The sequence below is a fragment of the Lingula anatina genome, chromosome 3 (assembly GCF_051362555.1).
Source record: "Lingula anatina isolate TDL-2025a chromosome 3, LinAna3.0, whole genome shotgun sequence".
Lineage (NCBI taxonomy): Eukaryota > Metazoa > Brachiopoda > Lingulata > Lingulida > Lingulidae > Lingula > Lingula anatina.
This window is the reverse complement of record NC_141769.1, coordinates 17,023,708-17,039,713: the sequence shown is the minus strand read 5'-3', so window position 1 is coordinate 17,039,713 and position 16,006 is coordinate 17,023,708. Positions and strand designations below refer to the sequence as shown.

General features: G+C 38.6%; 1 protein-coding gene across 3 annotated transcripts; it reads right to left on the bottom strand.

Moving 5' to 3' along the window:
• Nucleotides 1-1,987: 1,987 nt before the first annotated feature.
• Nucleotides 1,988-15,189, bottom strand: LOC106163222 (bile acid-sensitive ion channel-like). Of its 3 annotated transcripts, none has more exons than XM_087009280.1 (9): nt 14,890-15,189; nt 9,567-9,832; nt 8,675-9,128; nt 7,561-7,710; nt 6,881-7,028; nt 5,663-5,719; nt 4,735-4,897; nt 4,070-4,161; nt 1,988-3,439 (listed from the first exon to the last, which is right to left on the bottom strand). In XM_087009280.1, exons 1-9 carry the CDS (start codon nt 14,962-14,964, stop codon nt 3,309-3,311), a joined length of 1,536 nt encoding a protein of 511 aa, XP_086865406.1. In that variant the 5' UTR covers nt 14,965-15,189; the 3' UTR covers nt 1,988-3,308. The 3 variants fall into 3 exon arrangements, with proteins under 3 accessions (XP_086865406.1, XP_086865407.1, XP_086865405.1); XM_087009281.1 differs by lacking the exon at nt 14,890-15,189 and adding an exon at nt 10,107-10,213 and having other exon boundaries at nt 1,989-3,439; XM_087009279.1 differs by lacking the exon at nt 14,890-15,189 and adding an exon at nt 11,833-12,077 and having other exon boundaries at nt 1,991-3,439.
• Nucleotides 15,190-16,006: the final 817 nt, after the last annotated feature.

Below are 16,006 nucleotides of genomic sequence, written 5' to 3'. Positions count from 1 at the left end.
GTGGACACGGATTTCAAGAAGGCATGAAGTATTGCATGGAAAATATACGTGAACATGAAGATATGCCCTCTGTAATAGAACAGCTAAAGAAAAAGTTTCAATTGGAGAACAATTACTGCTTAAACTACTTATTCAGAAGAGAGATGACCAAAGGGGTTGAAGACAGTTGGACAGTACACCAGTTAGATCACTTCAGAATGAAGGATTATTTTCAGGAAGGAGATCTGTGGTCCATGTTATTAATTGGTATTATTAGAAAGTATTTATATAGACAGTGAATCATACTTGGAGTGTTCTGAGGAGATATATTAACCCCATTGATGGTCCTCATTTGTTCTATGAAACATGGGATACTGGGATACTGAAACAAAAGATGTCACTTTACCCCATAACAGCTAAACCATGTTACTTCTTTAATTTTTTCTGATGAATGCGATTTATCTTCTTTAGAAATGTCAGCTTAGTATGATAAACAACTAGATGTGATTATTTCTTATGATTTAAGTGGGGTCAAACACTACCTTTTCATGTCTGTTATTGCTTATGTGCAAAAGTTTTGCACCATGTACAAATTTTCCCTCTATAATCAGACATTTTTACGTACAGAAATAGAAGTGTCTGCATATATTTATTACCGTAATATGTCTTTGTCGTCAGCAGTCCTTGCCATGCAGTTTTAGTGTTATACAAATAAAAAGAAAACTGTTTTACCTTTTGTCTTCAAAGTTACAGAACTGATGAATATGCATTAAATTCACATCAAATTTGAAAGTCAGCTTGATGGAGCCTTTTTCCAAAAGTCGTGCTGTTTTTATTTTATTTTTTTTTCTCAGCAAATTTTTTAAAATGAAATGCTAAATACCTCCCAAACCAAAGGACTAATGGGAAAAGTTACTCAAGAAACTTGTCAAAATGTCATATCTGGAGATTTTGAATATGACATAAGATTTGGCCTTTGATCTTCAAGCTCAAATGGGCCAAAATTTTATAAAAAAATTATTGTATGTGGAAATTGCTTTTGCTCATTTGCTTTAATATTATGGTGGGAAGTTACACTTGGGGTCTTCTCTCTGAGTCTGTGGTCAATTGGTGCATTTTTACTGGAGAAGCAACCATTAGGTAGCAAAACTGAAAAGTCTGTTTTCTTGAACCATAAAAGCCAGAGACCTTGTTTATAGCAATTTGTAGACATTGTCAAGTGCAACACTGGATTTTTTTTCTGTTTTCCATATGGTTAATTTGTGCATTAATTCAAAAAGTAATGCTCAATGCTGAAAATTTATAAAAATGTGAAATATACCAACTAGAAAATGTGAAATATACCAACTAGAAAAGACGCCAGTAGATACTTGAATAAAAAGTCATATTTTGGCAATCTTAATGTGACCTTGAATAAAATCTTTGACCTGCTTTCCTTCATGAACTGTACTTTGCAGATTTTTTGGCTGTAATATATCAAAACTGGCAGAGATATTCCCATAGTTATTGTTAAACTTCAATAGGAAGTCATGTTGTCAAGCTTCATGTGACCTTAAATTTGTCCTTCTACCTACTCTTCACCATAAACTGTACTTTGCACATTTTCCAGCCTGTATATCTGTCAGAGATACACCCACATTTACTATTGAACTTGAATATGAAGCAATTGGGCATCTTAATATGACCTTGAATTTGACGTTTGCCCTACTTTTCAACATGCATGTAAAATGCACTTTGCTATTTATTAACTCCTATTTCTTTACAACCATAGCAGAAACATCCATAGCTACCATTTAATTTGATTGAGCTTTATCTTGATAAAACTTGTCATTGATGTTGGTGTTAAGAATCATATAAAATTGCATGAAAAATTACAAAATAACTTACTTTGTGCATCATTATCAAAATTTGGTGGTGAAATAAATGCTGTGAAACAATGTGCACTATTTCATCAAAGGCCCCATTTGAAATAGATGATCCGAGTACTTACTGATCCGCCAACTGAATATGGCCGACCACAGTTCAAAAGCGATGCCCCTGATTCCTGATGGTATCAGGGAGAAGGGAGATGGTCTGCCACTGCACTACCATAAAACGGGGTTAAATTCCTGTTTTGTGCACTGCCAATATAAACGCCATTGAGATGTTTCGCTTAACTTCTAAATGATTCAGAGGACTAAAGGAATAGTTTCTTTTAAGCACGCCAGCCTGATCAAATAATTATCATGTCATATTGCATCCAAATAGCAAAAAAAAACTATTTTGTGTCGTATCATCATTTTTTTCTGCTAAAAGTGTACATATGACAGCTTTCATCCGTTGTTTTAAAAACATATTTGCATACCATCTTGGCTACATGACTTGGCACTCTTTATCCTTGCTATCAAAATTGGAATCTCGTGAGAAGACTGGACCTGTCAACCAGATGCACTGGCGTTTAATATTATTTTACTTATTAAACTTATTTCTTTAAAGCATATACAATAATTTTTTCCTTCATCATTAGTGAAATGTGCCTTAAGCCATACAAGGTGCTAAACTTCGATCAAGATTGTTAAATTATGTGGGAATATAATTTAAGGAAGTAGCTATCTTCAAGAAGCCAACAATATTTAGTGTATAACAGGTATGGGTTTTATTAGAAGCTCCGTAATTGTGGGTGCCTTTCCAAATACATGTAGTTACATTCCCGGTGTAAGAGGAATAAAAGTCCTAGAGATAGAAGTCCGGGGTCTCATATGATTAGTACAGGTTATAGGGTTAATTGGAGTATTGGGGTTAGCACGGTATATGGGACGAATGTCACCTGTACAAAGCAATGGGAAGCGGACCACGGTTCCTAGCGGACTTCCATTCCTGTTCATTCACCGGCACGGAGAGCATTCCTGTTTTTCCCACAGTGATCTACTGGAAAACATTTTGTCTCCAGGTATCGTCAGTCATTCATATTTCAGGGATGTTGTGATGGATAATTGTTCATCTTCACGCCATGGCTGGTCGTGCCATCATGTGTCTTGGTTCAGATGTGCGTGATCGTTTGTGTATTGGCATTGTATTCCCCCATTAAATGCATTTTGGTGCCATTAGATGTTTTTTCACGTGGATATGATGGTCTGTATTTTGTCTGACACTTTCATTCTTTGAAGTGGCATCCATAAAAACCATGCAAACTGGAACTGACATAGCCAAATGCTTAATTAATATGTGTTATGGAAGGATTTTTGATCGTTTTCAGTTTCATATTTCAAATAATTACATGATTGACTGTAAATATATGTCCCCACTCCCCATTGTGTCAACGTCTGCTAGCTACTGTTGCGCATATTACTTTACGCTAGAGGTTTGATCCGTTTCTTCCTTTGGGTTATCCTTCGGAATTTTAAAATAATGTATTCAAAAAATTCCAGAAAGGTCAAGGCGCTGAATCCCATAAATAATCCAAGCTGTCCTCCGATATCGCCTGTAAAAATGGGGAAATCAGTAATTGTGAAGACATCCTTCAATGATGAATAATATACTGCACCGTTCGCATGAAAGATACGGCTGCAGAAGGTACTTTTTATACGCAAAAGGCGCTTAACATCACTAATATTTTACTTCAACTAAAGCGGGTTTTTTTAATCATTAAGTTTAGGTTTTACAGGCATAGGGGGCTCCCCGAGTACCGGTGTAACGTGACAGAGTCCCCCAAGACGAGTCCGCTTCCCATTTATTCGTACAGGTGTGCCTTGCCCTAGATTTTGACCCACTTACAGTGTAGGTCAGGCTAACCCTAACCATTATAACTATATGGAGGGCGGACTTTCTGTTACACGGACATTTAGTTTCGTTACACCGGTAGCTTGTTCAACCTCATCAGTCATAAGAGGCGGAAGCAAGGAGGGGAAGGGGAATTCCCCTTCCCAGGGCTCCCCGCTATTTTTCCCATGAATGTCCCACCCCTTCCCTCAATAAAATTTGTTCCCTTTCATGCGAAAACAAGTTTCCAGCAAAAAAATCTTATGCACGCTGTCATGTCAAAGCGTCGGTAGGTAAGGGTAATGACATGAATAGAAAATGTCGCTCCACATTGGACTTTTAAAAAACTTACTGAGAAGCCCGGATTCTTCCACAGCTTTCTTTTGCTCCATTGTCTCAAGATTAAGCTCTTCATAATAGATGTCAAGGGCCACGATGTTGTCCCTGATTTTCAAAAAATAAAAAATGAGCCAATCTGGAATTTTTATTTCATCACCTTCATAGATGGATTGCATTTAAAAAACTACTGTGCAGTTTATTATACGAGAAAGCTTTAGAGGCTATTGTGCGTAATAGTAATAATGCACGATATTATCACGATATATAATATAATATAATATAATATAATATAATATAATATAATATAATATAATATAATATAACATTGTCAAGTTTTTGGTACACGTACAAATAACATATACAAGTATATGTAGATGCACATTGAAAACTACCAACATATGAAACAAATAAAAGAAAGAGACATAGATTGGGTTCCCATACTAGATCGATCTAACAGGATCGATCCATCTCCAAGGCGTTTCTCGCTACATTGCTTTCAGCTTAAGCGGCTTAGATGTTGGCACGCCTACTACAGCTGCTAAACGATGATAACGATAGTAGCTTCTGTAGGCGTGACAGACATCTAAGCCGCTTAAGTTGATTGCAATTTAGCAAGAACCCATTTGAAGATAGATCGATCCACAGTTAGTACGACAAGGTCTGGGAATGGCCCCTTACTTTATGTAGTTGCTACCAGTGGGCAGATTGTATTTCGTAGCAAAAGCCGATTCTATGTTGTTATTCGGAATGGTTGTGTAGGAGAGCTGCACGTTGTACTGCGTGCTGTTGCATGGTACCGTGCACATGTGGCAGTGGTCTGAGAATGCCTGATTGATGGTTTCTGAAACATGCTCAGAGATGTGGTGAACATGCCTTGTTATATACAGCATACATTTTTTATGATATGATGTTGTAAAAGTGGTGGTTTGTCAAGTAATTTGATGTTTCTACTTTTTTTACCCTCGGACAGAGGCGGATCCAGGATTAATAGAAGGGGGGCGGTTTTTAGGAATGACATGTCGCCGATGCAAAGCCAACCGGCCCACCCCACCCCCTTGGTGTGGTGTTCAGTGCCCCATAAGCTTCAGTGGGCCCAGAAAATGTTTGGAATTTTAGAGGGCGAGAGGTGCCATTTGGTACGGTTTAGAACTATGATTCAGCTAGTGAAAATTCTAATTTCAAGAGGGGACCATCGGTGTGATTTTTTTCAGAAATCGAAGGGACCCCCTTCCCCTTCCCCCTAAATCCGCCACTGCTTGGATCCAAGTTCTGTGAGACATCTATAACACAACTGACCTGTAACGTACGAATGCCAGTACATGCATGCTATATTATGTGCAAGAATTTTGCAAAATTCTGTACAGTATTACAAATAAAACACAGTCGTGTTTCGCAACTGACTGGATTACCATGAAAATCGTGTTGTCAACATCATATATCAGTGATTTGTATAATTTTTGAACTTGTTGAAAACGACAGAAAAACACAGGGAATCAATTGTTAAATTTTCGGATAGAAACGTGATCTTTTTCTTCTTAATACCGCCATTGATAACTTATTGTTTGACAAAACAATATTTGTCATTTTTCCCAAGGAGTGTACTTACTTAACAATGGTTTCACACAATACATCATTTCAGCTGGATCACAGATACGGTATGTTCCTGGAAAGAAAAAAAGTAGTTTGAAGTTGCCCTGTCAAATTAGTAATCAATTACACATTATTGACATTCGTTGCGCCCACTCAAATCAGACGCTTTTTACCAGTTTGCAGCTGAGACAATTGACTGTGTTGTTGCAAATGTAATTTCAAAGACATCAAAGTCACCAATTAATTTCCATGCTCTGAATTTTATTGTTAGCATGCATTACTTCCTCGTTGCAAAGTAACAGCTGGAGCTGCTTGTATGTAAATCTGGAGGTTAAGATTATATTTCATTAAAAGACAAAAAACATTATGTTCTAGGATAGATTGAGAACCGTAAGTGAGTGTTAAATGAGACAAATTTTCGCAGGGGGCCAGAGAGCTATTTAATTGCCACAGAAACCATGCCGCACTGTAACTCCCCCCCCCCCCACCCACCCACCCACCCACCACCACCACCACCACCACCACTACCACCAATACCATTTTTTTTTGTCTTTTGGTAGTGCTTTAGAAGACATCCTGAATTTGAGAAATTTATACCTTTCTACCACATGTATAAGCATACCTCTTCCGTTTCCAGGAATCTCTATAGCTCTCGGTGTTGTTTAGGGTAAGAATACCGATCCCGATTTACAAATTGTGCCAGATGATTTAAAACGAGGTAGTTTTGATAGTCCATAACCACGGAATATTTTGCAACTTTTCTGATCGATATTTTTCAATCAGTATTGCATGGTGTTTTTCAGCCGTACTAGCCGTCCAAGCATTTGGTTCTAGTGTACATCTACCTGGATCGATATTGGACTGGTTTACACCCACACTCTGTCTCTATCTAGTGTAGACCTACCTGGATACTGCACTGGTTTACACCCACACTCTGTCTCTATCTAGTGTAGACCTACCTGGATACGCCACTGGTTTACACCCACACTCTGTCTCTATCTAGTGTAGACCTACCTGGATACTGCACTGGTTTACACCCACACTCTGTCTCTATCTAGTGTAGACCTACCTGGATACTGCACTGGTTTACACCCACACTCTGTCTCTATCTAGTGTAGACCTACCTGGATACGCCACTGGTTTACACCCACACTCTGTCTCTATCTAGTGTAGACCTACCTGGATACTGCACTGGTTTACACCCACTCTCTGTCTCTATCTAGTGTAGACCTACCTGGATACTGCACTGGTTTGCAGCCACACTCTGTCTCTATCTTTTGAAGCTTACATTCTATGATACACCCCGAAAACGTATACTGGTCAAAGTGGAGGAGCGTTAGTGACTTGTTGCATTTTCCCCACGGAGGTTCTATATTGACAGTCTGAAATATTTATCATTATTTTTATAATTATTATTATTATTCCTAGAAAGGAAATGGAAATTACTTTTTTTAAACTCAGCAAGGATTAGTTTTAGTTAAGGTGGGATATACCACGCTTTCACCAATATTCGTGATTTTTTAAAATTGTCTTTTGTGTCCATATACATCTAATGTCTACGACAGCGCTATGACCAATAGCCGAAAGGTATCCTGTTTTGACGGCTCCTTCATTTAATCGGAGTAAAAACTCATTAGACAGAAAAATATTGAACGTTAGGAGAAGATATGGCCTAGGGACCCTTCCCATACCATATTGTACTGGCAGGATCGATATATTTCCGAGGGTTTCTCGATAAATTGCATTTTGTTTAACCGTGCACGAAAGTTAATAACCCCCCTAACAGCTTCAATGGGCGTGCCAGACATTTAAGCGGCTTAAACTGAATGCAACTGAGTGAGAATCCCCTTAGAGTTAGATCGAGCCTGCTAGTACGACAGGTTTATGGGTACCCAGTCTCAGGCTATAGCTTACCTCCTGTCGTTTCAACGCCCCGAAGGCGTGGAAGCCAGGTGAGGCGCCCAGGCCCTTGGACTCCACCAAAGGCGGCTCCCACTGAGGATGGACCTGGAATATGACCCCTGTTTGCGCGCTACCGTCAGGTAAACTCTCCGTGTACTCGCTCTGTTAACAAATAAAACAAAAGTCGGTTTAATTATGTAAAATATTATTACACTGTTAACTTAATATTGATGTTTCCTTTCGATTTTTTTCAATCCGATCCACTAGTATCCAGATTTAGACTAAAACCTGTTGAATGATGAATTACTTTATTCGTTCTCTCTATTCTCTTGATGCCAAGAAGGTTGCATGCAAAGCTCTGTCTTCGGCTTTCAGCATTTTAGAGACCTCGACTGATTTAACCAAGATGCAGTCGTGAAATTCGAGACTACATCGATTTTAAATCCAATTTTTCCGAGAGACGCTACGCAGAAATGTCGAGTGAAGCGAGATATTTCTGGATAGCGGCTCGAGGTTGCCCTCGATCTTTACTGAAGCTTGGCTAAATGGACCGGCTTCAGTGATCAGCATATCGACACGGTCACATAACATCCCTTGGTATGTCCATTTGGCAAGAATTTGAAACGCGCAATCAAACATTTCGAACCGCCGTAAATTAGAGATATATAAGTTCAATCTACATACATGTACCTTTAATTCAACTTTAACAGTGTACATGAGCTGTGTGAAGGACCCTTAGTTTTTGTTGTAGACTTAGTGTACAAAGCGTATTCATAGTACCTACATGGATAGGTTATTTATAAGTAGCACCTGGGTTATAAGGTCTGTGTATTTTGTGTGCTTTTAGATTGTGAATTACCTTTATTTGTTTGTGTTGCTACACATTCACGGAAATAAATTACTACTACTACAGGCCCGTAGCTGGCAATTTCAAAAGGGGGGAGGGTCTTTTTCTGAAAAAGTGGACCTTTTTCAATAAAACCTTTGTGATCTAGATCAAATTTTGCCCAGAATGGACCTTTTCCTGAGAAAAAGGGCGGTTCTTTCGAACCCCCGAACCCCCCGGCTAGGGGCCTACTACTACTACTTCTTCTACTACTACTACTCTACTACTACTACCACCAACCTGTTCCACATCAATCGTTAAATGCAAGCCGTTTCCCAGCCCAGGCTGATCCTGATACCGGGACCTGTTGCTGTTCAGAGAGGGGTTGTACGTATAGCAGTTCCCATATGTGGAGAAGGTGTGGATAAAGTCCTTCTTTAAGTTGCACTTTATTCCTTTAAACGTGCATTCCAGGACGGAAATATTGTCCAGTTTCCACCCTTTCTCCAAAGTGAAATTGCCAAAGTCAAATCCGTTTGGGTAACTCGCGGAAATATTCGCCCAGCTCTCGTTAAAGTTACTGTTTGTAGGCTGAGTTGTGGTGCTCGGAGAAGATTCCCCGTCCCCTGAATAGTCATAATAGTAATTGTAGTAATATTGTCCATAGGAGTAACCGCTGTCGTAGCCAGAGTAAACATCCTCTGTCAAACTGATGATGGCGTAGTCTTCAGCATTTAGGTTTCTTCTCATGTACCTGTTGCCAAAAAAATTTTGTTCATGGGTTCGCGTATATGATTTTATACAACATAATTACTGTGAGGAAGGGAAACAATGGCGTAAGACAAACTCTCATTTTTAGAATTTTGACGAGAAATAAAAATATATATTCAACCTTTTTTTTCTTTTATTAGTAATCGTATAGAAAGGCCAGTTCACTCCTCCAGCTCACGCCTATTGTACAACCATCAAAACTTGGACAACTTATTTAAAATTATTAAGTCAAATAGATTATTAGGAGGAACAATAATAAAGTGATTTTTCTTTTTTTTCCAATCAACAACTGAATGTTGTTGGTAAACAGTTTCAATATTTAGCTGTTGATTGGCGAAAAAATTACTTTATTCTTATGACACAGCTGATCTAATTCTTCTCTGACTCATGCTGCTCTTTGATATTTAAGTTCTGCACTTACCTGTTAAAATTACAGATAGTCACCGCAGGAAAAGCCATCCTGGGCTCAAAGGTAAGAGTAATCTCCGTAGAAGTATCATATTGAAAATAATTGATAACTCGTAGGGAAATCATCCAGGTCGCCATACCGAGGCCGCCCAAGATGAGCAGAATCCAAGCTGATCGGCGGAAAATACTTTTGGTCTCTGCCGCTCGGGAGAATCCATGCGCTGTTGTACCTGTAGCGAATTCTCTCTCCAGGCTCTCTTCCTCTTCCATGGTTATATCCTACATGAATATGAATTAACAAAAAGGCCTGTGATACGTTTGCAAAGAATTGTAATACACTCACTCTGTTAAATTCTTTATCTACTCCATTTATATCTATAAATTATAACGGTCAACACTTATGATGACAAATAACAAGATTACTGGAGACAAAAATCGACGGTAGAAAAATGATAGTTAGCTTTGTGTATTATGTTTGTTTTTAACACCCATTCAGAGAGAGAGAGAGGCGATATAAAATTTAAAGAAGTTTCCGGCCACCCAGCCGCCATACCTGAACGCCAAGTGAAAAAATGTCCTTCTTCATTAAAAGAGATACTTAATGTGCTACCCGTAATTACACGCGTTTGCTTCGCACTAGTGGGTCCATAAATAATGCTGCGTTATCCGTTCGACTGTATTCAGCTGGAATTGTGCATAAACCTCTCTGCCTTTCAGCTGTACAAATACGCGTCTATTAACAGGTATTTCTCGGATCTTGCCTTTGAAACTCTATTTACAAATAGTGTCCACAATGGTAACTACTAGTAATAACATGGTTACCAATTTTACGGGTGATAATCACGAGGGTTACTAACTTACTTGTCTTAAGCAATGACATACTGATTTGCAGGCCGGTTGCCCGGGGGGAGGAGTTCGAGGGGTTCTTTCGAACCCCCCTTTTGCTGGGAAAAGGTCCACTCTAGGTTAATTTGATCTAGATAAACAAAGTTTTCATGACAAAAGGTCTAAATTTTCAGTAAAAGAACCCCCTTAAAGAGAGAGAGAGGGAGAGAGATAAAAAGATGTTAATTACAGTCTGATTATTATGTTTATTAAGGGGATTTCAGCTCTGAAAAAACTACACTTCACATGTGTCACGATCGAAGGTTCAAGTTATTATTTCTGCTGCAGTACACGAGAAAGCGAGAGTGTGTGTGTGTGTGTGTGTGTGTGTGTGTGTGTGCGCGCGCGCGCGCGCGCGGGCACGTGTGTGTATGTGTGTGAGAGAGAGAGAGAGAGGGAGAGAGAGAGAGAGAAGAGTGTGCTACTGGCTACGTCATGGTATTCAAAACACAACAGTAGCTGATCTGTTAATGTCCGAGAAACTGAAAACAAGGCAGTGATAATAATCAGATACAGTGTATATTTCATTTAAGAGCAGCCACTATTTCACGTTGAAAGTGCATCTAATGGATCATCAATCTATCAGGCTGAATCATCTATGATGTTTTTTGCGAGTTCGTGGTATTGCAATTACAAGAACGGAAATAACTGTTATACATTGTATATATATTCAAGGTTCACGGAATAAGTAATAATGCAGAAAGACCATTTTAACTCACACGTTGTCCACGGTAGAAGCAGGGGGAACAAGGAGTACGAGCCCAATCAAATTTTGAAGTCTCCCCCCCCCCCCAAAAAAAAAAAAAAAACAGCTTAAAAAGCAAAGCGTAGATCGATCGAGAAATATTCCCATTTTCGTGTCCTGCATGACATTTTAAGTTTTAAAAAAATCTCGCTGATGACCTCTGGAAGAGAAGGCACGACCCCACACCTCGCTTCTCCTTCAAGATATTGCATTCATAACTACAACAGTAACTCATAACAAGAACAGCCGAAAAGAATAAATTAACCATGAGTCTAATTACCCACAGTGAAGCGATCAATATTGTGGACATTAACACTAAGGTACTCTATCTGGTTACGTGTAGCTCTCCCAGATGTGAAGGGAAATAACCGTCAATTATGAACACCTACACTATAGTGACAAGAATGTTGAATATATACCGCGGGGTGAAAAGAAAATATTGTATGATAATTGCAACCTACCAAAGTAAAAATTTCTGTCGAAAAGTCCAGAGAGAGAGGAAGATGCGGAAGAAGGAGTAATTTCTTAAATAAACCCACATATGTCTTTTTTAATATAGGATATAAAAAATCAATTAAGACAGAATTGTTCTTTATGTCAAATTTCCGTAATTCTCCTCACAACTCTATTCAATTAAAGTTTGGCCTACCTGACTAACTTGGTTTTTTTCAAGTCCTTTACATTTGTCCATGGGTTCCACTATTATTGTTTGAAGTACCATTTTTTCGCACGCTTCAGTCATATTTTCTTCTACAGTAAGAAGAATTAAAATAGTCTCTGTGTAGCTTCATCTTAATCATTGTCTTTTTCCACGATCAATAATACAGATTTTACTTTAAAAAAAAAAAACAGTCTGTGGGCATTAAACGCTGATAACGGCTTCTCAAATTGTGAGAAACTCTGAGACAACTGTCACGTGATCAGAGTCATGTGACACAAACTGCCTGGGCTAATATGTATATTTACTTTTGGTTGCATTGTCAATTAAGAATTGTGTTATGCGATTTTTTTCTTGGAATTATCGATTTGCTCCAAAATCGATATTTTCTAAATTTGTGTTTTATCTTTTATTGCTTGCGAATTAACATTTGACAAGCCTCAAGTCCCCTCTCTCTCTCTCTCTCTCTCTCTCTCTCTCTCTCTCTCTCTCTCTCTCTCTCTCTGCGCGCACGTGTGTGTACGTCTGTGTGTGTGCTTTAGAAGGACACACAAACAACAACACTGACTCATATCCTCGCTGGAGAGCAATAATCAGCTGTTCACACTAACGTGTTTTAACAGCGTTTTCCTCAGCTGTCTGCCTGTCATGGACAGTGGACACAGCTTTACAGTGTGTATTCAGCGACCCTCTTGTCCATTTAACGTAACGGAATTTTGTTGTGCACGGTTTTACTACAGATTCGATTTCGTCCTTATTTCACATTTACACTTTTCAAAAACTGAGACAAAACTAAGTTCGGTAACGTGTTAGTTGAAAGAGTACCTAAGGCGAAACCGAACAGCTCTTTAGGCCGCAGTCCAAATTTTCTTCTAACATTTTATAATCTATTTTCCGTACTGATCATGCATTTACTTGTTTTCTTTCTATTGTCTCTGCGTGATTACAAGGAATTTTCCATTCTCGTGTTGCAAACCACCATTCAACATTTCCTTATTAGATAATTTCTAAGGGACTTCTTTTCAATTTAAAATATTTAAAATATTATATGAATTACCCTCTCTTGCCCCATATCCATCCTTAGATTAGATGTGATGACATGTTCCATCTTTTCCTACTACGAAAACAATTTCTACACTCGTTGGTTCGTAAAGAAATGTAACTTACACTCAATAAGTCCTTATCCTTTTACTCGCTTGATTCCGTTTTAATTATTATCTGTAATTACTGAAAGTGTAAGTCATTTGCTTTACAACACAATGTTTATGACACAATTTGCTTAATTGATTTAACCTACTCGTACATCCCAAGAGGTTGATGCTACAATTGTTTTGTCATGTGTCCAATTCCGAAATGTCAATGTTATTTTTCTAATTAAATCGGAGCGTAAAAGTCACTTGCCACGCAAAATACCGCAGTTAATTATCGCCTGAATAAGTTTGCGTTACAAGGGCTCAATTAATATCTCTCAAACGCACACAAACATTGCAGATACAACTTAAAGCACTTTCAATATCGCAACCCCTTCCTGATCAATAACAAAATGCATTTCCATAAACATGCTTAATATTCCAACTTGTTCTAACCTTTTTTTCTGATATCTGATACCACAGCAAGGTGGCTCAATACCAAGTTTAATGGACAGCGTTAATAAAGCTAACTATTGATTCCTTTTAATGTGTGGAAGGCTACTCGATATTATCATGTCGGAGTAGCTCACCTCAGTAGATAGATATTTCCTACTATTATCTGAATAAACATGTTCAGGGGGATTTGACAGTGTTGTGAATATATTATCTAAGACTCGACAAGAACGTGTACTTATTAGGTTAACTGCATTGAGCGCAAGGGCCGATCAGAAAGGTTGTGGGCTTGGCCGATTTGGAAAAAACACCCGTGTAATGATTGTCAAGCAGTACTTGCAGATGCTGAGAAATTCTAAAAATCACTAAAAGCAAGGACGTAGATATCTAAATATCACAATAAGGGAGTGCTGGGGGAAGACTGATGAGGCGAAATCAGGGGTAATCCTAGAGAAATCTAGCTTGGCCACCATAGTTAATTAATTTTATTCCCACATATAATCAAAAGTATTACATTACACGGACAAAGCAGTATTATATATGGGTTTGACCATTCTTTTTTCTTAATATTTGGTTAAGCAAATTCTTATACATCTGCATACAGCACGTCATTAACAGGGCCGTTGAAAACCCTTTCTAAGTTTGTAAAGTCTATAGTGGGGAATTTATTGCCGCAATTGGCCGTATAGATACAGTAACATATTACGTGTTTCTCCATTTGTATGTTGCTGCACTCGCAAAGTCTATGTTCGCGTGGCTTTTTCGCCAATCTGCATGTCTCTAGGGCCAGACTGTGTGCAGATAGTCTTAGACCCCATTCCCATTGACATTTAGATCGATCTATCCCCCTGGGGAGTCTCACTAGATTGGTGTCAGCTTAACAGGCTTAAATGTCTGTCCAGCCTACTAAAAGCTGTAAGGGGGGTAATTTACTATGGTGCGCGCTCGGCCGACTGCAATTTAGCGTGAGCCCCAGGGAGTTAGGTCCATCTAAATCTAAATCTCTGGATCGATCTAAATCTCTGGGAATGCACCCTTAATCTAGAGGCTGGGATCCTGTCCTCCTCCCGACCCCCCCCCCCCTCCCCCTTCGTACATGGCGTGTACGCTCACACTGGAGTTTATCTCGGTGTAAAACGCACATAACATAACATAACATAACATAACATAACACAAATGATGAGTTTCTTCACAGATCGTTAATTGTGTTGTTATCACTTCAATTCAAAACCACTTTCCATTAACTATTGTCCACGTGCACGTACGAATATCATTGTTCCAATTAAACACGATACTTCAGGTACAGCTGGCAGAGTTTAGTCGGACACGGCATTTGTTATTTTCATTCCGTTTTCGTGATTTCGATAATCACCATAATTTACTCTTTAGCATTGGCTATATACAACGGTACAGACATTTTATTTAGGTATATATCCTACTGATTTCAACAACAAGATCCCCTCACCTTTTTCTTATTTTCTGTTACCTCTTCTTTCACCAGTCTCTTGTCGTGAATGGCACTAAACTGTTCGATTTCCATTCTTTCAAAGCTTCTCCGTCCGGAAAAATTAGTGTAATTATTTTACTAGTGCTGTAGTGAAGCTACGCATATCTCAAACCGTTAGAAGTATATCTCAACTTGCGACAAGTTCTCCATAATTTCTTTTACCAGTAGATAAACATCTTTATATTGCTTTTCAGTTTTACTTATTTAAAAACTAGCTCACACCCGGTCCAGCGTGCGACCTCCATTACCTGTGCGAGTTTCCACTTACACCTTCTATCTCGCGCCTGCGCATTATTTTGGGATATCCTAAATCTCGCTATATAAAAATTTGTAACCGCTGGCTCTTTAAAAGTGAATTTTATCGATTGTTATGGGAATCGTTGTGAAGAGAGAACTAAAACAACCTCCAGAAAATACCCGGTTTTCATGGCGCCTCCTATGTCACATGCGATTGGTGGGTGGAAATCTACTCCACAAAATCAACTCTTGCTGATGAATTTTTGATGATACTTGAAGTTCATTATTTGATGTTTAGGACGTTCAGTCAACAAACTCTGTTCGGAATTGGAATGGAAAGCACATATACCCCTGTATCATTTGACCAACAGATTTAATTCAAATCGATATTCACCTCAGAGATACAAAATTCTGGTAATATGCGTTAAAAGATACGACGCAGCTAATCATTCAAACACACTTATAACGAATTAATCCTTTCAAGCTTGGCTTCAAGTGAACAATGACGTATAAAAGTTGCAAGCACTTAAAAAGTTTGAGCAATTCTCTTTTAATACACGCTTGAGAGAGGCGTGTTTCGTGTGCACAGTACAAGCTAAGCTTTTTCACTTGTTTTCCGTCATAAAGATTTATCCTTACTTAGACTGGGTTCCCATGCTTAGATCGATGCCGGTCAAGTTGACAGCAATTTAGTGAGACTCCCCAGGGAGATAGATCGATCCAAATATCTGTGGGAATGGTCCCTAAAATTATAGTCCTTGAATTGATTAAATCGATTTGGATGATTTCGATTTCCCAGGGCCCGGGTGTTAAAGACCGAGGCACAGTTTTAGTTACA

What these genes read in the sequence shown, in the direction of transcription:
- LOC106163222 (XM_087009279.1), bottom strand. Translation starts at nt 11,925, where the DNA reads ATGACTGAAGCGTGCGAAAAAATGGTACTTCAAACAATAATAGTGGAA. An exon ending in CAAACCAGTGCAGTATCCAG is followed by an intron (nt 5,720 to 6,880) that starts GTAGGTCTACAC and finishes TTTTCTTTCCAG; the next exon opens with GAACATACCGTATCTGTGAT. An exon ending in GGAAGAATCCGGGCTTCTCA is followed by an intron (nt 3,440 to 4,069) that starts GTAAGTTTTTTA and finishes CCATTTTTACAG; the next exon opens with GCGATATCGGAGGACAGCTT.